At 35.3% G+C, this 27,808-nt stretch overlaps 1 protein-coding gene across 3 annotated transcripts in view; it reads right to left on the bottom strand.

Moving 5' to 3' along the window:
* Positions 1-1,130: 1,130 nt before the first annotated feature.
* LOC121315476 (putative histone-lysine N-methyltransferase PRDM6) overlaps positions 1,131-27,808 on the bottom strand; it is a 46,898-nt gene continuing 20,220 nt past the window's right edge. Inside the window, exons 4-9 of one of the 3 annotated variants that reach the window (XM_041249592.1) lie at positions 19,855-19,982; positions 16,419-16,543; positions 15,261-15,603; positions 11,656-11,739; positions 7,068-7,244; positions 1,131-2,360 (exon numbers count right to left, since the gene is read on the bottom strand). In XM_041249592.1, coding sequence (XP_041105526.1) covers positions 2,246-2,360; positions 7,068-7,244; positions 11,656-11,739; positions 15,261-15,603; positions 16,419-16,543; positions 19,855-19,982 — 972 coding nt within the window. In that variant the 3' untranslated portion in view covers positions 1,131-2,245. Of the gene's footprint in view, positions 2,361-7,057; positions 7,245-11,655; positions 11,740-15,260; positions 15,604-16,418; positions 16,544-19,854; positions 19,983-27,808 lie in introns of all 3 variants that reach the window. The other 2 variants (XM_041249610.1, XM_041249601.1) reach the window with 2 other exon arrangements.

Genomic DNA, 27,808 nt, shown 5'->3' with positions numbered 1-27,808 from the left:
CTTTTAATAACATTCATAAGTATTTTTAATGGAAGGTGAGATGCAGATTTGGAAACTTGTTGTCTTTCCGAAAGGAGACTCCACCCATCAATCTCATACATTACCAGTTTAACCAGTTAAATAGGTCTCTCTGCCCACAAAACCCTGTCGTTTCTTTGTTTGGTCCTCCTCATCCTCCCTGCCTCCACCCTGCGGTGTGCCTTGTCTAGGGGGAAGGTGGCCCCAAGTGCCACTTGTCCTGCCCGCTGGCCGAGACATTCTTAATCATTGTAGCTCGGCCAGCACAGGGGTGGCTATCGAGCTCCAATGGATAAGGTCATGGGCCAAATTATAATGTGAATGTATTATGTATCTGTCGGCTATCATGTTCATGTCGGCAATAACTGTTTGCCAATTGTTCATGTGCCCATCAGGCATGTCTTCGCAACCTATAAATTGTTATTTTCTACTACTAAGTGGATGTCTTCCTTTCTGAATATGTTGTTTTTAGCAGTTTAATGAATACCAGTTGGCTTAATAAACTGTAAAAGGGAATTAAAAGCAACCCCAAATACTGCCCATGTGTTCTTTTCTAAAACAAACTAAATACAGTACGGTTTTTACAATTTCTCCCTTATCCATTTATTTTGGTATTGTTAGATTATTACATATTACATTTTTGATGACACATGCCCTGAAAAAACTCAGAATTGCAAAAAGCCTTTGAAGGTTCGTTGGTGTTTGTTAATTTTAATGGCTGTTACTTCAAACGAGGACCCTCTTTCACAAGAGTTTCAAAGAGGACAAAGCAGCTCAGAGTCTTCAACGTCTTCTTCTCAATGTGGCAACACAGGCTGTAAGTAATTTTAAAGAACATGTTTGATTTTGTACAGAAATTATATCCAACAAAATTTGACAACATTGTTGTATGTAGGTACATCTATTGAAACAAATTACTATTTAAAAAAAGTTTATGTTCAGTTAAAATGTATATACAAAGTTTTACAAACTTTGGCATTGTGCTGGAATACATTTCATAAATCTTTAATAAGTACAGTTCTGATATGTTTTTAAATATAAGGAATATGGTCTGGCAAAGGGAAGCTATGTGGCTAGGAGACAAAGGATCATATTTTGAAGTACAAGCAAAGTTTGTTTCAATTTTAATTTATTGTAAAAATGACCAGAAACAACTTAGTTGCAAGTTACAGTACAAACAGTTTCATTATTCTTGAAATAGTTGGGTGGAAACTTTACAAACACAACAAAATATAATACAACTCCTTTATTAAGAATATGGAGTTAGCACATTTTGACTTCTAGCCAAGTTTTTTCCTATTCAATTCTATCAACGTGTCATTGCTGGGCCCAACTTAGTTACCTGGAATGGGTTCTTGGAAAAATGGACAGAGTGTGGATCAATATGTTTTGGATTGAATTAGTATATTTTTGATATAAGCAAAACAGTTCCTTGGAATCTGTACTTTGGCATCTTGATAGTCAACATTTTCCATTCTTAGTAGAAATACTTTCATTTGCACATGAGGAAATACATGTCAGTATGTTTTGACACAATTATTTAAATCAGAACTTTGCACCAATGATATACATTCATGTGGCCAGCTACTCTGTTTACTTTTACCAAAAAAAAAAAAAAGTCAACATTATTAAAAAGTGCACTAAACGTTATACAAGAGCAATGGAAGTTAGTTAAATATCCTTTGGTTTTGTATTTTACAGTTGAGTGTTCGGTTCAATGTCTCTTTCATATCAGTGTCCAAACATCACATGTGTTTTAATGATATCCACATCAAGACAAAACAAAAAAGGGCCATCTTGTGAACCCTTTTTAAATCATGCTTAAAAAAAGGTGCAACCAAAAGAAGAAGGTCTTTGTGCATTCTCAGTCAATAATGTAGACACTAGTCTTACCCAAATATTCTTCTAGCTTTGGTATTACAATGGTAGGAAAGGCTTTCGGAAATAAATGGAGATCGAGCGACTTGGGAATCTGTGCAGTTCCAGATTTCATATCCACTGAAAGTACTGTGATCCCTAGTCATAAATAAATAATCTCTTCTTTTTTCCCCCAGGTCTCTCATTCATGCCGGGATCAATGTCTCTTAACATCTTACTCATTTTATTACTGCTTTTGGTTTTCTGGGACGGATTGAAAGTTGCTCAGAGGAAATCTTTGGTTTTGCTTAACTGTCCGTGACATTTAATCATGACTTTCCTTGCAGTTTAATTCCAGCCAGTCAATCAGTTAATCCACTTCAATTGATTCTGTGCTCTCCATTAATGGCTTGCACTCGTTGGGCATCCTCTGGTGTCGACTCAGCTGGGTGGCTTGCGTGAAGCTCCGGTCACACCTCTCGCACCTGCAGAGGCAAGCGAGAAAATTGAGACCAGGGATCTGACGGGCGTCATCTTCCAGCCTAATCATAACCGACACTTAAAAGTGCTAGGAAATTTTACAAGGCTGAAGAGGTCTAATTGGTGGCTACTCCTCCGACCTTGATGCCTGCGATGGTACAATGCCTGCCTGATTCAGAACAAAGGGCTCTGCCAATAACCTGAGGGGAAGGCGATTTCTCCAGAGAGGCCTGTCCAGTTACTGCCCAGATCACTGTCACTTCAAATAGATAAAGAACAAAAAGAGATTTTCAGTAGTGAACTATCAAACAGACAATCTGTTCTACTGTTTTCTGCTCTACAGCCCAGAGGAGAATGGATGACAAAATGAATTTTAGTTGTTGCTAATTCACCCTCAGACCAGCTGAATTGTGAGGGCTTGTGTCAGGGTTGTATAAGTCAAAACTAAATCAGTACAGTGATTATCCCACCTATTTTACATCACTGATCTATTGGTATGTATTATTGTTTTGCAAGATGTGGATATTTTCCAAACTATTTGAATTCACCAAGATATCCTTGGTACAGGTATGTACAGTTATGTCCAAAAGTTTTGCGTCACCCCCCAGGATTAACACATTTTGCTTCATAAAGTCGAATGAAACCTGCTGAATAATGTTACATTAACATATTGAATTACATGCCGCTTTGTCATTTTCCATATACTTACTGAATAACTGACAAAAAATGAAAAATGTGACATTTAAAAATCTAACATAAAATATTACTATTAAGGCTTTTTTATTGCATGATGTTAAATAAAATATCTAAATTATGTTAATATATATATATATATATATATATATATATATATATATATATATATATATATATATATATATATCATAAAATTCTAGGTGATGCAAAACCTTTGGCCATAGCTGTAGAGATATATTATTTAAAAAAAAAAAAAAAAAACCTTACAAAATAGTTTAGAGTAAAAGTATGTATTTACAAAGTAGTGTCTCATAATCCAATACAGCTCCAGGGAGATAAGGAAGGATTCTCATTTTACATTCTCCCTCTTAAAATATCAGTTTTGTATGCACATTATTTGTTGCTTAAATTATACATTCCAACACGCAGCTATCATCCAGTGTGATAAATGTAAGTATCATTTGTCTTTAAAAACGCCATTTAAGTGGACTGCTTCACTGTTGTAAACTGGTCTATGATCTTGACAAATGCAACATGTCAGCTTTAATGTATCAAACCTATCAGTTCAATGAAAATAACTCAGGGGTATTGATCACCTAAAGATTTTTGGTGTATTCATTAATGTCTTTGTGTGGATCACCGTCTCTCTGGAGCTTCTGAAATGCTGATGACACATTTGTGTATCGCTGATTGCTTATTAGAAAACTGATTAGTTACTGGATTAGTGTGCTCCAAATAAACTACCTTCTATCACCAGCCAAACTTGCCAGTGACAGGGTTTTTCTTCTAAACATTAAAGCATTGGAATCAATACTGTTTTTAATGTTTATTAATGATTATTAATGTTTCTAATGGCTGAGAACACCCCAGTTCTAGGTTACAGGTCAGTTTGATTCTGGAGCATTAGTACACTACTAGGATATGATACAGTATTTTGTAACAATCATTAAAAACATTATGAGAAAAAGTTTATCCTTTTACACAATAGTGAGGCATTAGAAAGAAATTAAACAGTGAGAAAAATCTCTATTTAATATTTTATATTATGGGTTATTTTGCATAACTACAAATAATACAAATAATACTTAACCTAAAACAATGCTTCAAATCTTTTTTTTTTTTTTCTGAAAAGCCAGTCATGAATTTAGTGAATAATCTATTAATTGTTATGTGAAACAGAACTTAGTTTAGCTAAAATAAAAATACTAAAAAGGCATATTTTTGTTAAAAAAAATTGACAAATGTTTTTAATATGTGCTTATCTCCTAGTTATGATTAGCACTATTAGCCAATCATATTCTTCCTTTTCTTCAGCTGGCTTAAATGGAATGCTGAGTAAAGCCATCTACAAAATAGATAAGGGTGGCATGCCTCCCTTCCCCTTTTGCCTGTTTTAGCCAATCACCTGATGACCTTGGATGCTAATACTGAGCGTAAAAGGAATGAAGCACGGTTTAGAAGGACGTTTCATATGTACAGAACGGTACATAATTATTGTATTGGTTAATTATTAAGTCGATAGAATGTGCTTGATTTCTGTCTGCCTTTCTCCTGCTTTAATAACTTTGATTAGAAAATATTTTATGCAAAGTATGTTAAAGAGATGTTGCATATTAATGTTGCATACAGTGCATTTTTAAACATACGCTGACATAGTGTGTAACAGTTACATTAATTTAAATAGACTATGATGAGCTACTGTTTTCTCTGCTGGCTACTGTAGAAAATGTGTTTAAGAGCCGAATTTGGGTGACACGAAGATATGAAAAGTGATGTCAGTCAGAATATAAGATTCTACTGCTACTGGGGGCTGAAAGGGACCTCTAGCCGTCTGCCTTTTTTCTGCCTCCCATTTTCTTCAGCAGCCAGCCGCCACTGGTTTTAAAGTTTGGTATAACAATGCATTGACAAGATTTGAATTTCCTAAAAGTGTCTTGCCTTGCATGCTTTTTAAATGGACTGGATGTTCTCCAGGCTTTTATGGTTACCACTCAGCGTTAACTTCATTCCCTTTTTTGTTTAAAACATAAAATGTGCACCAATAATAAAGATTTCAAATTGAAATTTATTGGGAATTTAACAGAGGTACACAACTTTAAATTCTGAACTTTTCTTCATCAGTCAGATGCTTTGCTTTCTGTCATCAGTGTACTTTCAAGTACTGTACATATCGAGTAAAAATGTGCATTATGCCTACAGCTCATTTTTAAACTTGCTGACCCACTTAAGATGTCCCTAATAAAAAAAATGGGTCAGTCATTAAGATATTGATTTTTTGTGCTTTCTTTTTTGTGCAGACTCTTAGGCGCTTAGTCATGTTCTTTACTTGTGTTACACATTGTTTGACTTAAACAAACAAAACAAACACCTGTAAAGAACTAATTTGATATGATTTGAGATACCTAATTAGGCTTGTGCTAACGTAATTATAACACTGCAAACACAAACAAACCCCAAAACTTTGTTTCTAGATGCAATAGATATAATTGCATTAGGCAACTTAATGGAGTTCTATGGCAGCTTTATCGAAAACATGGCAAACATAAGGTGGAGTCAAAAAAGTTTCACATAAGTAACACCTTTGGATTAAAATATATCTGTTTTCCATTTTGACCCTTAAACCTCTTCAATTAATTACAAAAATCTATTTATAGCGTAACCGAGATAAAATCAATCAGATTGTTGGAAATCTTTCAAAATTGCTTGCCATGTTTCAGTCTACTTGCTAAAAGGCCTTTTTACTGTGACTTTATGGCTCAGGTCAAATGAAAGTGTGGGGATTTCTCTGCCAGGTATCATTTCTCGATTTGGAAATGTGTTTTCTTTCACCAGCCTACATAGTCTCATTTAATATAATCTATAAAAGATCAAACACTGGAAAATCCCTTCAGCAAGAACCTATCCGGACTGTCCAGTGTGGAGCTCGTTACTGAAGAATTTCAGGTTGTTTCACCTCTAGGTTAGAATCTGGCTTGTGTAACAAGTTAACTGAGATTACCGGTCTCAATTTAGCTCCAACTGAACATTAGTGAATATCATGGGTGGTCACTGCACTTATAGAGCTGTTGCTGGAGGATCTCAGAGTCTAAGCACCATGCTTAACTAGAACTAGTACAAAATCCCTCACAATTATGAGCACTTTACTCACAAACACCAAAAATGAATATGAAGTATTTTAAGATCATTTTATCTAAAGTTGTCTGATTGGACTTCTCCGGGAGTTCTCACACACCACTGGCTGCTAGACACGCTTAGTGGGAGAGATATAGAATTGATTCAGCTCTGGGGTTTACCCACAGCTGCAGAATTCAGTATCTGCTTGTTTTCAGCAGTCTGCTACAGCTTGGGACAGATTCAGTTCCAATTAGGGTGGGGGCAGGGAAACAGTCATTCCTATCACTAAAGCAGACAAACACTGCAGAGAATGAGATACCCCCTCTTACACATTTTCATACAGTATCTCCTGTCCTCAAGTGTAGAATAAAGGAGTTCTAATCTACTGTAATTATGAAAGCTCCTAAAAGATTTGTATTTTAACCCACTGCCAGTCGCGCTCACCCGATCTGCCGACATTAAAGAACATTAAAAGACATTTAGCTAAGAAAATCTTACAGCAAATGTAGTGTTATTCATTACCCCCTTCAATTTTCTATGTCACCTATGAGTCACATGACTGTTCAATCAGAAAATCATAATTGGGCAACCTAAAGATGTCCAAGTATTAGAGACAAGCAATATGAAAAGCACAGCATTCAAGTTAAGATTTACTGAATACATGTTTAGCTTTAAGCCCTTTAAAGTCATGAAAGTTGTGATATGAGTTAAGGGCTCCCTTGAAAGAAATATGAAGAAATATAAAATACAGCCGCTCATTAAATGGATCAGTTGTCTATAATAATAAACACCGTACTAGTAGTCAAAATCATTGCAAAGCTGGTGCTAAAACAGATGCTGTGAGAAAGAAAGGGGGTGAAAAGTATGTGTGCTAATAAGCTGTGGTACTCACTGTTACTTACTTGAATGGCTTCTCCCCAGTGTGTGTACGGATGTGGTTGTTGAGGGTTGTCGCTCCGGCAAAGGCGCGACCGCAGTAGCCACATTTGAAAGGTCTGTCGCTCGAATGGGTGACAACATGATTTCGGAGTTCCGAAGGCTGGGAAAAGGACTGGGAGCAGTGGCCGCACTGGTAAGGCCTAGACAGCAATACAGGAAAGCATGAGTTACACTAATGACAACAAGTCTGCTTTCATACTGCATGCTTTTAAAGGTGAAACTATGAAAAAGTAGACACTTCAGTATCCATGACACATGCACACTCTGCGCTCAAATACAGTGTAAATATCAAGATCGCCTTGCTTTTGGAACCCCGTCATAGCAATGCCAGCCTTTACATTCAAGATTCCCATAGTTCAACCATTTCAACCAAACTCAGTTGTGTGCAACATAGCTGAATTTAAACATACAATCTCTCAAATTAGAGCAGGCACTGGGAAAAGAGATTAAACTACCAAACGTATGTGAAATGCTTAAATATTACATTTGATTCTTCATCCAACAGAACTGTGAGTACAACCCAGTCCTTGATATTGTGTAATAAAACATCCCTGATTGTTTGTGTACAGTCTACAGTTTGGATAATATAGAACTACAGAACATGCCATCTCACAAATAATACCTTTAATAAAAATAAAATAAAACACAAAATAAATACTAGGCTGAAATCAACATTTGTAGGACTCAGTGTAGCTGCTAGTGACTTTTGGATGATTTCACTTCAGTACTCCAAGACTAGCCATGGTTAAAACAGTGCAAGTGAAGAAAAATGACCCAAAGGGAAATAAAACAAGATGAAAGCGATAAAGTATGTTTAACAACACAATTGTGTAATATTCAGACTATGGCTCCTCATTTGTCAAATACATTTTTAATTGTGGCGTTTTGCTTCAGCGATTACAAACGCTATTATTGTATAATGCTTGAGAGCCCAGGGCATTGATCGCAGATTTTGTTTACATGATTAATGGGTGGGTATTGTTTAATACAACACCATTTTCATCAATGCACCTTTGTAAATTGCAAGGATAATATCTTCAAATACTACCAACATGATGTAAAGGAGGCACTTTAGATCTTTATCCAAAAAATCCCATAAGCAGCTAAAATGCATCCTCATATTATAAAATCTACAGGGCGAAGAATAAAACATGCCTGACTCTTACTGATTTGTATTGTTAATCCAACATTAGGGTTATTTTATTTTAAAGCTAAATAAAAAACTCTGTATATGCATTTATGGCCAAATAATTAATGATATATTCTTATGATACCCAAATATCAGAATTGTTTCCATTTAGACACTGCTGGCCCCGAAATATCCTTTATAACACCCTATGTTTTAAATCAAAACAAAATTTTAATTTTAACTCTACAGTTCATAATATTAACATTTACAATGGATTTATAATCATTCATTCTTGAGAATTAAAGTATCCTTTTCCTCGCTTTAAATAATTCCTGTTCTATTCAATGGGGACAAAAAAAAGTTACCACTGATTTAAATTAGAGTGGCTTAGAAACTGCTTTAGGTCATTATTGAAAACGGCTAACCAGCTGTGGTTGAAAGCATAATTTTATTACGTGATCAATAAAAACTAAACCCTGTAACTCAGTTAAAGCATAACGAAACCAGAAGAGTCTATGGGGAGCATGATGTTATCTTAATGTGATCAAGTTGTGATCTCATGGTAGAGTCAAGTAAACAGTGAGGAATGAACAATTTGGCCCAAATACATATACATTTAGCTACAGTATATAGTGTACAGTGGTAAATCCTTTCCCATAATGATCAAAGGGACCATTAAGTTTTAATGGCTATTATTTCACTTGTTCACTTTTTTATAGATATCATCTTAGTAGGCCACTCAATAAAGCCTTTTCAACTTTAGCCTTTGATAGGGCAGTATAATGATTAACTTGCTTTATGCACATGGAATGATGGGCATTGTCACTTATATTGTCCAGTACCCTTTCATAAACAATTTCACTGACAATACATTGATCATAACAATCTGCATTCGCCATGAAAAAAGTGCTGAAGTTACCACTGAAGACCTTGAAATATCTTTCTTAGGATACTACTTGTCGCTGGTTCTTGAGTGCTTGTGTGCCTTTATGAAAGCGACTGGGACACGCAGCTGGGACGCACAACAGGAGACGTTGTTGCCATGCAACTAATTGAGCAGGTAGGCTCACCTGGTACTGAGTTGATTGGAAGGTCATGATTGGCTGGGGGGGGTGACCGGGGACCGGTCTCTCTTAGTCTGACTAGCGGCCGCCGTGTGTGTGGCAAACTTTTATATTTAGCTTTCTTTTCTTTTCTTTATTAAATCCGGTGATAGGATTACCATTGCTGGTACCCAGGCATCAGGGCCTGTGTTGTGATTAAATCTGCATGCCTCTGCAGTATGTCAGCACCCACCGATCTGTTTCTAATTCAGTGACGAACCACTTTTGTAACATCGCCCTGTTAGAGAACATAATTTAGAATTTTTATTTAACATCACATAATCAACGAAACTACAAAATGATATAGCAAAAGTCTGCAGGAAGCCATAATAGTAATATAGTATTTCATGTTAGATTTCAAAATGTCAATTTTTTTGTCAATTTTTTGCTAAGTATATGGAAAACTACAAAGCAGTATGTAATTCAATATGTTAACATAACATTATTCAGCAGGTTTCATTCAACTTTATGAAGCAAAATTAGTTCATTCTACAGAGTGATGCTAAACTGTTGGCCATAGCTGTATATCAATACACTATTGGCCATTCACAAAGCTTTTATACAAAGTGAAATACTGTAAGCAGGTCATCCTAAACTCATCTACTTAACCTCCCACATTTATAAAGATTGAACAGAAAATAAATATACTTCTTATGGACCAGTCTATACTCCAATGTAAGCAAATGTGGTTGTTTCTATGCACGCAGCAATATCTTAAAGAGGACGGCCATGTATGATAAAATAGCCATGTATGATACAAAATCAACCATTTAGTCCTTGTGAGACTTTATACAACAAGTGACAGTGCAGTTTTACACTACATTGTGTCCTGGATACAATGGTCACACTTTAGTTAAATTATTCATTTATACAACATCTGTTAAGTAGTTATAAAAGGTTTTGAAGAGGAGGAGGATGAGGATGATGATGATGATTATTATTATTATTATTATTATTATTATTATTATTATTATATTATTATTATTATTATTATTATTATTATTATTATTATTATTATTATTATTAGTCATAGTAGTAGTAGTGGTAGTAGTAATAGTAGTAATATACCAAATCTATACTATTGTTTATAGCATCTTTTATAACACAGTTATAGATGTACTATTGTTTTTTTTTATAACTGATCCTTAAAGGGTACCTGTAGCCAAAAATAACAAAGCTTTCTTATCCAATAAATGCTTCTTGCTGCATCGATTTGGCCTCCAAGTCACACGTTCAGCGATGTTATCAATTTATTTGTCCACTTTCTGGGTCAAGTAACACTTGAGGGAGCTGACATATTGGAGCCTTTCAGGCAGCGAAATGACGTCCATTCGTTGATTTCTCTGATAGGCCAAAAGTTGTGCACATAGGTTTATGGGATACAGCGGTGAAAACCCATAGTGGAGTGGAGAGCTTTCGGGTGCTTGAATAATAAGCATAAGAATATGACAAAAAAAGTTATTTTGTGTGCCAAAGCCTATTAATTCAAAATGGGTGAGCATAACATCACAAATGACTATATAATTTGAGAACAGGGCATACACTGAAAACCTTTCCATTTGTTTGAAATTATTTTGTGTATGAGGACCACTTTGAACCTGAATGCTACGAAAAACCGAGCTTCTGGGGTATGAGTGCCAGACGAGGCTAAAACCCAATGAAATGCCAACAATATTTGCCCACAACAAGAAGAAAACATCAAAGGGTCGGAATAAAAACCAGCAGACACAGGGGGTCCCCAGGACCCAATGAAATCATCAAAATTTAACAATAAGGAATAAACTCCATCAAGTGGGCAAGATAAATGAAGAGACCAAAGGTCGATGTCACCAGAAGCCTAGAAGAGTTGTAATAGAATGTATAGGGCTGTAATCAGCTAGTACTACTGATGATAATGAATAAATGTGCCTTGACTAGTTAGAGTACAGAGTGCTTTGTTCTGTGTAGGCTTTGTACCTTGAAGTACAAAGCTGAAGTTTATTACATTAAATGTGCATGGTACGAAGGTTTTGTTTAAAAATAATTGACACATAGACAAAAGTTATTGCAACACATTTCCTTACAACTGCACCAAGTATTTGGAGCCAACGTCATATGCTGTGCACTATATAAATTGGCCGAGCATAGGCTATAAATTGTGTCAATAGTTTTCAGCCACATATTTTCTATTGAAATTATTCTATATTCACCACCACTACAGGTACCCTTTAAACTAATATGTTACCACCACAATGAGGGCAGCAGAATCTTTTTTATTGCAGAAGGACCCATATACTGTACATGCCAGTCAGTGACTATAGTGTTGAAATATGTCATTACTGAAATAGATTTCCATCTGGAGTATACACCAACATTTGTTTCCAATTTGAACTCCTCAGACAGGTGATTCCAGGCTTGCTCTCCCTAAGAACAAAAAGAAACAAAGCCTGAAGGTGACCTCCTGACCTGCAACTCAAGCAGATATTCATCAAAACATATCTGGGGAAACTGAAAACAAGTGGGGTACAGTACAGCTATGGCCAAAACTTTTGCATCACCTAGTTTTATTTAATACCTTGTAATCAAAGAAACTACAAAATGATATCGCAAAAGCCATTATAGTAGTACAGTATTCCATGTTAGATTTCAAAATATCACATTTTCCATTTTTGTCAATTTTTTAAATAAATGTAAAACTACGAAGCGGTATGTAACTAAATATGTTAACATTGTAACATTATTCGACTTTATGAAGCAAAACTGGTTAATTCTATAGGGTGATGCAAAACTTTTGGCCCCAGCTGCAGATCCCCAATAGGAAAACTACTTGAGCACTGGAGCTGCCATTGATCTGGGAGATGAGCAATGTGTGTTAGTTTGTGACATGGGATGGGATAACTGGTCTCAACAGCTGTGCAGTGTTATACAACTGAATGCTGAGCTGCTACAGTAGGTAGTGGGTGTTAATGTAACTGTTTCTCCCTGAAAAACCTACGAAGGACAGTCAGTCTCCTTACAAGTGACAGCAGTTGCCATTAAACCAACATTAAGCCACCAACAGCCAAAACTGAGGGTTAACTAACTGTCTGCACATGCTATGTCCTAAAGTCCTAAAGATATGTTTGGTATTAACATTCACCTAGCCTTTATTATTGTTACTATTTTCACCCCTCTTGTGATATTTGTGTCCTTCAAGAAAGTGATCATTTCTGTTCTGACTGTACTCAGTTGAATTAGTACGCTACATACTTGCAAGCATGGTTCAGCTATTACTGTTCTTCTTCTACCTACTGTAGCTGACCCTGTGTTTAAATAATTCCATGTGGATGCTAGTAATTAATAAGCATCAAATAAAAATAAAATCGTCCAAGCTAGTGTGATTAAGTCAAAAATGGTAAACAAGATACCCAAGATAATTGACATTTTCCTTTTTACTTCTAAGATCAGGTACGTATGTCTGTATGGATGTACTGTATGCATGTATGTAAAGTATGTATGTAGTTATGTTGGTATACATGTATACATGTATGTGAACTGTAGTGATACGGAATGAGATACAGTTATATTCACTGTGTATACAGCCTGTGCTTCCAAATATTCACAGAACTTGATTCCCTTGTTCAGCTAAATGTTATCCTCACTTCAGGACTATAAAGTTTGATATTGACAAACGTTCAAACCGACTTCGACTCTGAGGTATCCAAGCAACATTTTTCTTCTATATGGATATTAGTTTATTGAATAAGTGGCATCTGTTTTCCTCCACATCACAGTTCGGGTAGGTATTTCCTTTTGACAGCGACAGTGGATTTATAGGTTTGTATGCTCTGAAGAAAAATAGTGCTAAGCAAAAAATCCCAATTCATTACCTCTCAGTGCTTAATTAAGTTCAGAGACGCTGCACACTGCATGTGAACCCTGAAATGAGTATGACAGGAGCAAATATCTTGATAATATAGATGTTTAAGGGGAGACTTCACTTCATATATATATATATATATATATATATATATATATATATATATATATATATACATACACACACACACACACACACACACACACACACACACACACACACACACAGACATGCTCAAATTTTTTGGTACCCTTACAGCTCATTGAAATAATGCTTCAGTCCTCCTGAAAAGAGATGAAATTAAAAGCTATTTTATCATGTATACTTGCATGCCTTCGGTATGTCATAGAATAAAGCAAAGAAGCTGTGAAAAGAGATGCATTATTGCTTATTCTACAAAGATATTCTAAAATGGCCTGGACACATTTGTTGGTACCCCTTAGAAAAGATAATAAATAATTGTATTATAGTGATATTTCAAACTAATTAGTTTCTTTAATTAGTATCACACATTCTCAAAATATTAGGTTAGCGGCCCCATCATTTTTGTCCAGGCCATTTTCATTTGTTTTATTATTTATAATATTATGTTGAATAAAAAATCAAAAGCAAAGTCTGATTTCTATTAAATATGGAATAAACAATGGTGGATGACAATTACTTTAGTCAGTTTCAAGTTATTTCAGAGAAAATTGTGCATTCTTCGTTTTTTGTGGAGGGGTACCAACAAATTTGAGCATGTCTATATATATATATATATATATATATATATATATATATATATATATATATATATATATATATATATATATATGAAAACTTTTCTTTTTTCATGTACATAAAAGGTTTAAATTATTTGAAAAAATCAATTATTTCAGGATGTTTTGGACAAAAGCCCCTCTTCAGCTGTTTAGAAAGAATGTATCTATTGTTCCATTTCCATAATTTCATTTATTGTGATAAACATGGCTGCATGTACGTGTTTGAACTTACCCTACGATTACATTTTAAACAGTATCAAATAATAAAACAAACAATCTGGGTATTTCAGCTTTATCATTAAATAACTGCAATTGTTTTTTGTTATCTGATACTTTTGAAAAGCCATTTAAGGACAGCAGCGACAAAATTAAAATGTAATTTGATGGTAAATATAATCAGCATGTATTTTAAAGCAAAAATTAAGTAAGATCATGAGGGTGCTTTAAAACTATAAAAACATAGCAAATTGATATAAAAATCTTCATGAGGATCAATTAATTTGAACTTATTACTGATTTTTTAATTCACCTTTTGGTCAATATCGTTTTAACACCTTTCCCCACTGCATTGCAGGCACAGCACTCTTCCTCTCATATTCTACTACAAACATCATCTACAGTAAGGGTATATGATGGTAATGAATAATTAAGACTATTGCTGCCATTAATCACCAGTTGCTATTCTATTACTCTAGCAATCAGCATTGACAAAGACATAACACCATTGACCGCAACACCCATTGAACATATCACTGTTAGAAGCAAAATGGCCACAAACATTGCCAATACAATGCAATCACTCAAATTACACATGCAAATGTTACATCAATGGCAAACATCTATTTCACTATGTTTCCAATACTGTTCTTGAGCAGGAACAGTAATCGACCAGGCCTAATTTATCACTGCTGGTGAGAAACATGCAACCTTAAAATCTTTATTATACTTTGTTAACAATTTTACCACTGTGTTAAAAATATCAGCAACCATTTATGTCTTACCATACAACTCTTAAACATTTTCTGGAGATGAAACACTAAATATTCATCTGAATGAGTTTCAATCAATTAGACCATTAGAAAACACTTAACCATTCAATACGTTTAAAAGAATTATGTACTTCTCTTTGTCTAGGCTCTATTTCCCCTTAGCTTATTTATTTAAAAAACTAAAATATGTGTCAGTGCATGATGACGTTATTTCAAGCTATTGTACTTCATCAGGTCTTATTGGACTGTAGTCCACTAAAAATCTAAAGCAATAGAAATACAGTAGTTACTGAGTAGTTGTATCAAATGAGAGTAATATCTCTTGCATTGTTTTACCTGTCTGGGTTCTGTGTGCACACATGCATCTGGAGGAGGATACGCTGGGTGAAAGTCTTAAAGCACTGACCACATTTCCAGAGATGCCAGTCACTGAACTCAGAGCTCAGTTGGCTTGTTGAAGTAGGACTTGCAAGGACCCGCTGGTTTTTGCCATTCATTTGGTTAAACCCAGATTCTACTTGGCCTGGCTTGTCCAAAAGTGAGAAGCTTCTAGTGCACGAGGTGTGTGGGAAGACCATGGAGCGAAGCAGCACTGAGGAAGGACCTTTGCTAGTCTTGGTAAAGGGTTGTAGTGTCTCCTGATGGGACATTGCTTCCATTACAGATGTAGGGACGTTCACTTTGGGAACAAGACACACACACACACACATAAACAAAACCAAAAATCATTAAGGAAATACAATACACTGTTCATTCTCATGAGCTGTTAATTTCTTAATTCAAAGTACAAATATATGTGCATATTAAATTATTTTGGATCATTTAATGGACAATTTTGAAATATAATACAAAGTTTAAACAGCTGCTGGTTTATTTTTTCTCTTTATGATAGTTGTTTAAAAACATCTGAAGATTCCTCAAAACTACTCTATATTAAAGTCTGAATCGGGCTTGTCCGAGAGAAAAATGCCCTAATAGCTTATGTGATGACATACCACATTACATATTCATACAATTATCATATGCTTAAAAATAGAGAAAGAATCTGCAAACAAAGTAACATTTTAGAACAGCAAATTCTACTTTATGCCCTTATACATTAATGGGTTTTGTTCACTGGGTAAAATTGACTTGAAGAATATTGTTTATTAATACTGTTATATCAAGATATCAAAAGTGTCTTATTTAGCTGTGAAATTATATAATTAACTTTTTAATAGTTGTGTATGTAATAGTAAAATCTAAGAAACAGTATCAACTCTTCAAATCAATTTAACAATTATCTTGACATAATGTGTTTGTATAAAATAGAATTCTTTCAGAGCATCAGGGCATTCATAATATTATTTCAACACAGTTTTAAGATACATTAGAAATAATTGTATTCAACAAGTTCCAAATCCAAGGTTAATGGTACCCATTCTTAACACAGGAACCTGAGGTTGGAAGCACATATAGGTAGAAAGAAAGAGTGTACAGTAGATGAGTTCTTACAATTTTCGTCTTGTGCGATACACTGCAGTGGAATTCCAAAGAAGGATGTGTAGCTGTCATTGTACCATACCAGCAACTCTGTCCCACGGGGGATGTCCATGCACGCTCTATAGAATATACATGATCTGCACACAGAGAAAAACATAGTTAACGGGTATGGCTTTGATAAGGCTATCTTTATGGTCATACCTTACTTCATTTTATGTTCCTGAAGTAGCAGCTTATTTAAGTACAATAAATACATAGCATAAAAAAACAGCAGCATGCATTTGGGATTGTAGTACTCAGATGTGTCTATCTTTTGTGTGTGTGCTTTGCTGTTCCAGAACCCCACTGTGTTTAAGAAAGCTGATTGTTAGCAGCCTCAGTCCTTTCAACATGAGCAAGTAATGGGATGAATATTGTTACAGTAAAAAATGTCCTTTTAAAGCTGTGCGAGGGGTTGTGTAATATTACAGTGAAGTAAAGCAATAGTAATTTGATTACTATTGGAAATGGCAATACTGTATAGTGAACATTTGAATTATTTGTAATGTTTTCCTGACGCCTGAGCACCCAGCCCTGCTGCAGCCTAACAGCACCCCATCGCCTTCCTCAGCTGTACAATGCACTGAGCAGAGTTGTTTTCTGGTGAAAGGTTCACAGAGGCCCTTATCACAGTGAGATTTACGTACTGTGTATATGTATTGTAGATGTTATATATTTTGATAGCGCTAGGATTAATTCAGTATTATTTCTCAGTGTTTTTTTTTTTTATTTTTTTTTTAAGAAGACCAACACAGCAGTTTTAGAGAGTTTGAGAATCCTGCTACTTGATATTAGGTAAGACTGGGAAACAGTGAGCAAACTTACTGTTGCAAATCTCACAAATGGACAAATTATATAGCTGGAAGAAACTATAAATATGTTCCTTGGTCTACAGAAAACAAAATAAATGTGACATAATCACAGTGAAGAACCACATACAGTTTCTCTGGAGTTCAGACTACAGGTCAAAAAGACAAGCTGCAGGCCTAAACTGAAGTTTTATCAAGAAAAATTGCCAGCACCAATGTAATTTGTTTTTTATTTAACACTGCAGACATAGGGAGAATCCTTTGAAACATTTTTCATGGCAGTGAGATATGCACTTGTCAACATATTTTGTCACCGCAAGCGGCCCTTGGCAACAGTATCATAAAGATCAATACAAAACTGCAGAATCTCAATATTTAACTTGCAGCTGCAAAAATTCATTTTCTTGTGTTTTACACAGGCTGCCATGTTGTCTCACCCAGACACTGCTAGCTAAGCAGAATGCTTTTTAAATTTGCTTCTATTTGCTTTAAAATAAAATAAAATAAAAAGGATTCTATGAATATCTGACAAAAAATTCTGCTTTGCTCTCACAAGAATTGCTGAAGCCTGGGAATTTTATTAATTCCTTCCACCACGACATAAAAATCAAACAATGTCAGGCCTATAAATCACACACTTCTTGCAACCTGGGAGAAAAAAAAAAAAAAAAAAAACCTAGTATACTTTGTACGCTATCCTTATAACATTTCATCTCTCAGTTTGGCTTCACTTAACATAAACACTGCTGCACACAAATAAATGTACTAAGACTAAATGACTCGGCTTGCCGCTGAAAGAGCAGAGCTGTTTTTAAGCAATGGGTGGTCTCAGCGGCTTTGAAAAAGGGTGAAATAAGTGTAAGAGTACACCGTTCCTTACAAGCAGGCAGTCGGTTCCAAAACTCGCACAAATCTCTATGTGCTGAAGTACATCAAAGAGTTTTTTTTTTTTTTTTTTTTTGCATTTCAGATAATATTTCCCTTGCTGACATGTATTTAGTATTGTGGTTGGATGACTCATAAAGATAACTGCATGGCGTCCCAACACAGTCGAAGCAGGACACATGCCAATGAACATTATTGTCAGCCCCAAAATAAAAACAAAACGTTCAGCTAAGGGTCAATCAATCATAAAGTTCTTTGAAGAGAATTCCATTTAGATACTGCAAATCATAACATATTGAATTCAAACCAGCTGACTCCAAGTGAGGAGGACATCTATGCACAGTGTAGATGTCTCTGGCACTTTAATGTCCACATTTTGTGTTTGCTTATATATGGGCGCTCAAAAAGTTGGACAGGGGTTTTGAAATTTCCCTTTTGGAGATCACATCTATGTTGCTTTTTAATAAAGCTCTTTTAGTATTGAAAACATATCTGCCGCATTAGACAAAAAAGAAGGTTGTTATTAAAGGGATCTTATGAATAATGATAATGTATTACGGTTGCTGTTATATACTTCCATTTATGCAAAATCATGTCAACAATATTATACCACAGAAAAATAAATCAAAAAATATTTATAGACACAGGATGCAGTAAAATGGAAATCTGATGGAGTAACCAGCAATGACTAGCACCACTCTATGCTGGTCAGAGCTGGGTCTATGCAGGTTCAAGAGACTAGTGGCAGGTTGAGGAGCTACTTACTGTAAACTGGTCCGAGAAAAAGGTCCATTAAAATGCCTTTCCTGTATAAAAAGAGAGCTGTTTGCTCTCCTAAGTCATGTAATTGCTGTAAACCTTGAATGAAATGTTATATACCTGGCCAGTAAATACTTTTCTCAACTCTTCACTGGTCACCAGCAAACCAGCAGTTGCTGACAGGGCAACACCTGGGGTGGATTTGCTATGTTTTCTCTTACCCTTATTTTGAATTATTTAGAAAATGTCACATTTCTGAGGTGCTTTCACAATTTCACAAAAAACTAAATTGTATTGTTATGTACATATAACTCCAACTGGGTGATTCCACCACAAGTGGACCAAATTATGGGGGAGTAACTTCCTCCATTTGACGATGAAGATATGTAAAAAAAAAAAAAAAAAAAAAAGAAAAGTGATTAAGAGGTGTTGTGTGCAAGCAAAAGAAGACCTTTGTATGCCCCAAATAGTGGGAAAGTAAAGGTGTTAAAAATGTCCTTTTTCCTTCTGGAGAACAACCCAGACAAAATAACATTATAACTTTAAAACAAATTTTAAAGGTATTCCATCAAAAAAATGATTCATTGATGCAAATCATTTACTTAACAGGACGAGTAACCCCTTGCTGGTCTATGAGCTTGAATGACCTATTTGTATACACATTGAGGTTTTCAAATGTGTTATTATTGTATAAATTACCAATGGCAGAAACAATTACATTGTAGGCTGACCATGGCGGAGGACTGTGTGATTAAATGATCTCATGCTGTCTCTGATCGTTGTGCTTGGCTTGAGATATTTCTTGAGTGAGTTCTTGGACTAAGTTTGAGTTTTCACCAAAATGATATTAATAGGACTTCCTCTTCACAAAGGACTCTCTGTGCAGTGCTGTTCAGCCTTTGACATGCTGTGAACCCCTAATGGGAAAAGTAGGCCATCCAAAAACAATACCCTACCTGTATTGAACCACCATCATGTTCTGTTCCCCACAGTGCCTTGCACAGCGGATGTACCTCATCCAGCTAGACTTGCTGGGCTCACTGCCATCGATAAAGTGCTGTAATGTCCCTTCCTGGTCATATATCTGCAAAATAGGTCAAATGGTCAAGTAGTTAGACGGAATCATCAGAAATCATTCTCACTGCTGCATCTGTGTTTCTAAGCTGCCCGTGGTGAAATTTATGGCCTTGTGATTTGGCACTGCCTTCAGGAAGAACAAAGATTGTAAATTAAGCATTTTTCTACAGAAAGAGATAATCACAATCACAACTCGACAATGCCTTCCAATTGTAAAATTGTCTTTACTATCCCAATGTTTGTTTTTTCTGTCTAGTTTTTATTTGTAAGGTGTTATTTTTCTTTTGTTCAATTGCCTTAATTTGATATTTATATATGTATAGCTGTAGTACGTTGACGGACATAAGAAGATAGATCCAAAGGTAAAAGTTTATTCACGATCATATACTATCATATACTTTCAATTTTGTAAGTCACATCCCTATCAGAGCCTATTAGCAGCAACTACACTTACAATTTCACTGAAAGTGTAGATGTTGCATCTAGAATGTCAGTGCCAAATAATTCTAAATGTTTAAACCACAACAGAATCTACAGAAACAGCTTAAATGTGTTAATATCGCTTCATTCACAGGCCTGACACACCAAAATGAGAAATACACTTTCAACTTGATTAGAGGGTAGCCACGGAACAATAAAATAAAACAGATTCAGAATCAGCATTTTGTGTTATTAGACAGACAGTATAAACATGGCATCTTGTGATTTAGAGCTGGCAATTACACACGCTGAGAATTTTTCATCAATGCTGTGAAAAACCTTTATAAAATAAAAAGATCTTGTAATGATAGGAGGAAATGCACAAATTCAGACAGTTAGGAAACCTCTGGGTGACAGCACCTGAAACATCTTGAGCAGAACAGAAAAGGAAGAAAGCTCATTCGGGGAGAGGCTTTTCTTTTATACAAAACTGAAGAGTATAGGTTTCTGTATTTTTAGTTTGAATTTTGGGGTTCTTAACAGTGGATATTAATTGTGAAAATACATTACAAGCAGGTTTTTACAGACCCTGATTAGCACTAATCTTGGACTATATTACCTATTGTTATACAACAATGTCCCTATAGTATGGTAACATTTGGGGTTTGTGAAACTAGCTGTAAATGAATTCTTATTGATTAACAAATATTTCATTGATTTGTGTGATTTCACAGTGCAAAATATAGAGAGACCAATGGTTTACACTGTTTTAAAAGAAACTGAATAGACAGCCAGACTGTTAGTGGTGGCATGACTTGTAATGGACCCATCATTTCTCTTATGGGTATATATCTTCAGCATAGTCTTAACAGGATGTGGGTAGAGATATGTTATGAGGAAACATATTTCATTAATGAAACATTTCACTAACAATTTATTTTTTAAAAGGTTGTGGGGAAGAAAATCACAGTATGGCAGCATGTGGTTACATTTAACAGTAATAGCTTCATTATTGAGCTTGAAACACTGTACAATGTGTAATGAAGCAAGTTGAGATTTGGTTTGTGGAAATGGGCAGATGCAATTGCCTATTGTAGGATGCAGCCTGGGATTTACCCATGGCCCCCAGAATACAGGTTGTGAATCTCTGTAACAGTTTATTTATTAGTTGCTCTTTACCAAATTATGTTTCTCAATTAACATAGCATTATTTTGCTGATTTACATGTGTTGTTATTGACACGTGAAGCAGTGATGCGCGTGCACGTTTGGGAGGAAAACTCTGGAGAATCAGATCTGTGGTTGAAAAAAAATAGGCCAGAGAGGGATAGGGTCAATCTCATTTACCCGTGAGCATGACGTGAAACACGAAAAATCCACGCCCATTTCCACATGCAAACCCGCATTTAATGTGAAAACGTCCATGCTTCTCTATAATCCTATGGTTTTCAGCCATGGTGATCTGCAATACCTGGGTTGGACAGCTACATTTTATACACCTCTGAGTTAACCCCACCAATGACGTGAAAAACCATTTGGGTAAGATAATTAAAACAAAGTATTAAACGATCAGACAGAAGGCATTTGCAAACCACAGCTTTATTACACCAAATTTAACACTGCACCCTTAAACGGTTTAATTAAAACAAGATGTGACATGGCATACAACCATGGATTTCGTGATGAGATTATCTTGTGTTAATGTTCTCTGTGCCTGTAAATTACCTTTTCTGGCATTTCCATGCAAAACAGCAGGAGAACTATGCACATAGCTAATTTGCACATGAGTTCCGTCCTTTCCCCTTCATTTGCATGATGTCGGGTTGACAGCTGCTCTTGTCGAGTAAAATATACGGCGCCCATGTAAACTGCAAGAGGGATAGGGTCATTTCTTCTTTGGCTCGAGCAAACTGTCTAGAGTTAAATTAGAACACACATGTAAACTCTGCCAATGTCTTTTTAAAACTGCCTCAGCCTTCTTATTGCACATTAAGGACTTTTTCTCACTTTTACTATTAAATATTATCTTTCCCTATCTATACCTAATACAATATATATGTAGGTCCATGTGTCTATTTAAAAATGTTTTCTTGTATGCTAGGGATTACGTGTCACATTTTACAGTACAATGTTTAGCAGAATCTATTAAATCCGTTACAGTGTTGTATCCTTATCACTTCTGCCCCTCCTCTCACCTTCAATGAGGTCCTGAGCAATTATGCTATTCAATTTTAGATAGTTTAAATATCCATATTGATTTTTTAAGTTATTTATCGCCCTTTTTTTTTTTTTTTTTAATCATTTTCTCCTAATTTAGAATAGCCAATAATTTTTTGGCTCAGCTCACCGCACGAACACACACTGTCCTCCAAAGCGTGTGCCATCAGCCGACTGTTTCTTTTACACTGCAGACCCACCACACAGCCACCTCAGAGCTACAGCGGCGGAGGACACTGCAGCTCTGGGCAGCTTACAGTTACAGTCATAAGAATGTAAGCAATGTATTGTCTGTTCAATAGTGCAAGGCAAATCAAGCCAGAACTCAAGCAGAGATGTAAGTAGTATGATACTGTTGACATAGGGACCTAAAAAAAAAAAAAAAGAAAAAAAAAAGAAAAAAATGTTTACTTTTCATTTGAGTTATTTGTTTGTATTTTGAACGCTATTTAAATATTTAAACAGTTGTTTTTTTTTTGTTCTACCAACCTGGATATTTTTTGTTATATTTGTGAACCACCTGCTGATGAGCAGCTGTTTCCTTTTACACTTTCAGTAACCTAGAAGGGGATGAGAAACCCTTAATGATTTCCATACATTGTTCACTGTCATATGTACGGGATACAAATCCAGCCCATGCTAATCAAGCCACACCTGAAACAGACTCTCATGAGTAGCTGCTGCTTAGATAGCATGGCAACATTTACTAGCAACATTAAACTTTTACTTTAACATGTATTTCAATCAACTCATGACATAAAGATGTCATGTTGAACTGTTATAAATATTAAATAATTTGTCACACTTGCAGATAATGACCACAAATGCATTTAAAATAGTTGTTATTTCTATGGTGGTCCACAGTACTTTCGTTCATTTTTAATTTGTGGCCATCTCATTGGAAATCATAAGGTACTCAATTATTACTCGTGTGTAAGTAAACTGGAATGTATATGAATTTGTAGACATATTTTTAAATAGTTGCCAAATCATTTAGCCCTAGTAAGATCTACTTATTTGTTCTTTCATTATAGTACGCTTTCCTGGTTCTCATGCACCCCAGTGGTATAAGATACATTGATCCTGATTTTAATGTAGCATTTTAAACACATTACATTAAATCTGCACTCTATTTGTAGTAATAACAATTTAAAGACCTAAATGGCTCTAAAAGAGAAAATAGTTCTTAAAAAGACCATTAAAATGTCCATTAAAATTAACCCTCTAAATACCGATTACCCTACATATTCCCTGAGAGATCAAAATTTTTGCAGGGCTGTGTCGTTGGATAAGATATTAGCAACATGAGCACACAAGCACCTAGTGGGTGGAGGTGTCTCTTGTTCCCCGTCAATATCTTACTGATCTCCAAGGGCGGCAGGGGCCATCACTAGAAAGTGGACCATCAATCAATCTGTGGTCTTCTTCAGACATGTCACGGCAGCTGATCAGAGGGACACGTTGGGGGAATCAGCTTTTCATTATCAGGACTTGGTCTGTGATCAGAACAAGCCACTGAACCATTTACTTTTCACTTAGAAAAAACGTATCCACTGGAAAGAAAAAGTCCTGACAGTTCATTCATTTGACTCTGCTGCAGAGCCAGACGATGTTTGACTGGTGGGTCCCACCCTCTTTGATGTTGTACTCTTTCGAGAGTACCCTGCTGGGAAAAACTCCTATCCTCCTGAATTAGAGAGAAATATTTCTGCACCCAGCTGCTAAATGTGGCATGTTTTTTTTTTAGGTTCTGCCCTGTCTCTCACTGTCTTCATAGCAACAGCATCCATTATATGCTGGCCTGATCCAATATATTCTCTGAAGAGCAAAGAACTGTGACTTTTTTCAGAGCAATATTCAAACCATGAACAGGTTCTTTCGGTTCTCCTGGATCTCGTTTCCGTATCAGCACTGAAGTATATACTGTACTGTGTTAAAATGTCTTTATTACAAATAGCTCCTGTAAATGGGCTAATAGGAATAGATTATTGCTTACCTGTGTTGTTTATAAATGCAGTTTATTGATATATAGGCAGAAATGCTATAGAGCTGTTTGTTACAGTGCATTCAAATGATATTAACACTATTCTGCAGCCATAGCAATTACCGATATTTAAGAATTTACCATATGCTCTTGAGTAGATACGATTTTCCGTGCATTAACTGTTAATAGTTATACTGTATATAGTTGTGTTTCTAATAACAAATATTTAGCTCAAACATAACAAGAGGACTGCATAAATCAAACTGCTCAGCGTGAACACTGGTGTAAAAACGTAAATTTTCAATAATATTATATTCATATTTTAGATGTCATTTCATCTATCATAAAAATCCTTTATATATCCTGATAGAAAAAAAAGGTATTCAAAGGAGCTGAACCAAGGAGGTGTCAAATGATGGGCTGTTAATAAAAAAAGGTTAAAAGCTGAAACTCCTAAATACTGGTAAATACGGAACATAACTGCTTTCATGATTAAACTGCTGTACTCAAATTTGCACACCAAACAAGCAGAAACCATCCAGTTCCTCTGGGGATGGAGATGTTTTTGTATAAGTGAATGATGTTTCTTTAAGCCATAAGATCAAGAGCTCACTGCACCAATATTACCGAACTCAAAGTGCACTACAGTTCATAGAATTGTTCGTATGATCGTGACAACTGTATGCAACTCAGTAACAGAGAACATTACGAAGCACTGCAGGAAATGAGGACCAAACACAGTTACCATGGGAAAAAAAGAAATGTATTGAGTAAATTACATCCAATAAATAACACTTTGAAACAGGATCCACATGTTTGTCAGTTTGCAGATTTTAGAATGTAAAACAACACTTGCATATGTGGAGAAGTTACTTGGTTATAGTACTACAACTGTAGCAGACAAAAGCATTACTGTCTAGGAATATTTAAACACACCCTCCTAGTACACAACTCATTACAAAATTCTTCTAAGTGTGATGCAGTCTTAAGGATTGTATTCTTCAAACTGGCTAGTATTGTAGTCATCTTGTTTAATTAAATTGGTAAAACAGTATCAATACTGTAGCTAAGTTTTCAGCAGTAGCACCATAGCAAATGATCTGAGATCAAATTTAAATTCTGCCACACAACAAATGCCAGATAAGCATTTGTCAGATAAGCATTTGTAATGAAAACAGAGATTATTTAAGTGAATAAGAAAGGTGTATTAAACCAAAATATGATATATTAAAATCTCTTAATAATTCTTGGGGCCAGAAACACATAAACCTTTTTTTAATGTTTCTGATGACAGAAAAGCATGTGGTTGTCCTTTTGATACTCAAAGCAATAGACTTATGAATGTGAATGCAATAAAATATGGTATTAATATAAGAAGGTATCATATTGCTTAAAAATTATATTATGTCCTAGCCATAGCTTTATCCAGGCCAGTTTTCCAAAGAAAATAGCTACAGTTCATCTTAGAAACCTGAACTTTGTCTGACCCTTTTCAATGAATTTTAAAATGAATTTTAAAATTGAGAATATATATATAGGCAAGTCCAGGTTAATAAAATAGAGAACCCATTGTCAATATATCCATTACAGAGACTCATACAACAACATTCTTCAAAGACTATGACATTCCTAATCAATGCTATTAATTAACTATTCATTCAAGCAAGCATCAAGTCCATGGACTCGAATTTTATACAATCAAAAAAAAAAAACACATATCATACTTTCGTTTCCTATTAAAACAATAATATTAACAGAAAATAAATAATCCCGAATTCAACATATAAACAAAATATATTCAACACAAGAAAGGGGTATTTGTGATAATGTCTATTTGTGGTATTTGTCTATTTTAATGATCCAAATAGTTGCAAATCTAAAAAACGTAGTTCTTTAACTCAATATTAACCTTGCTGGAGTTTCTCCTAAGTTGGGATTTACTGACCTAGTTAAAAAAAAAAAATCCTATAAAATACAAGACTTGATAAATAACTCTGCATGGCTCTATTTGACACACACACAATGCTGGTATTGTGTTTTTATAGTCACGATTGTATTGCCCTGGCCTTCCCACCTTTACAGTTCCAGTAGATCATGATTGCTATGACACAGCTAGCCAGTACTATGCTTGCAAGGTTCTCTAAGGGCGTCACCCAGCCCTGGCCCTGATAGTCTTTAATACAACTTTGCCAAGGATCATTTGTCCAATGCTGCAGTTTGATACAAAGCAGATATAAAGAGCCACCTCTACAGTATCTTCCAGGTTCTGTGTGGCACTCAGGTCTTGCAAGCAGTCACTGGCCCACCCCCCAGCATTTGAAGCATAAAGTGTGTGGATCAGGTCTTCAGGATACACTGGATTTCACACAGCAAGTCAAGCTGGGAATTCTACACACAATCTCAAGCATAAAAACCATATGTTTACTGGCATGATAATGCTTTGTGGAGCCTATTTTTTATTTTTATGTAACCACAAAAAACATAATGTTTTTTTTTTTCATTTGATTCAGATTTGAATGATAATGTAAAACCCTAGAGGGGTCGAATTACCCTCAAGTGTAGAAAAAGTAACCACATATCCTACTTAATGTCAAAGAAAGGACTTATGAAAACACAAATCCATTCAATTAAACATTCTTACAAGACATGGTTCTCCACATATTATTGCAGTAGAAACTACCCAGAAAGAAAACAGCACTAATTTAATTATAACTGTACACTTATCAGAGTGGCAGGTCAGAAGGTTACTCATGCATTCAGTGAACTACTGAAGCAGCCAATTTGACTATCGTCTCCAGTAACCGTATTGGCTCTCTTTCCCTGGCCTTGAAGATGTAATATATTGCAAAACACCCAAGAAACACCATCAAGGCAATTTAGACAACAGGACTGCTTCAGTCTAAGCAAGTCCCAGTGTTAATGCTCTATAAAAGACATTTAAATAGTTTTTTTTTTTTACTTTCTCTGACAGGAAAACCATAACAGATCATACCACCCTTGACTCCAGAACTGTACATCATCCTGTCAATGTGTAAACAAACGCATAATGGCTTGTATTATTTTTACAGATTCTGTAAATATCAGATGTAATTTATCACTCGAGTTAACCATAGTGACAGGAGGAGATGTGGACAGTATTTTTCTTTATTTTAAAAGACTGCAAAAAAACTGAATAAAACTAAAATGGCTGTTAGCGTGCTAAACTCCTATCTT

Source organism: Polyodon spathula, chromosome 1, assembly GCF_017654505.1.
Source record: "Polyodon spathula isolate WHYD16114869_AA chromosome 1, ASM1765450v1, whole genome shotgun sequence".
Classification (NCBI taxonomy): Eukaryota; Metazoa; Chordata; class Actinopteri; order Acipenseriformes; family Polyodontidae; genus Polyodon; species Polyodon spathula.
Note: the sequence above shows the minus strand (reverse complement) of the source record. Positions and strands in the feature narration are given on the sequence as shown.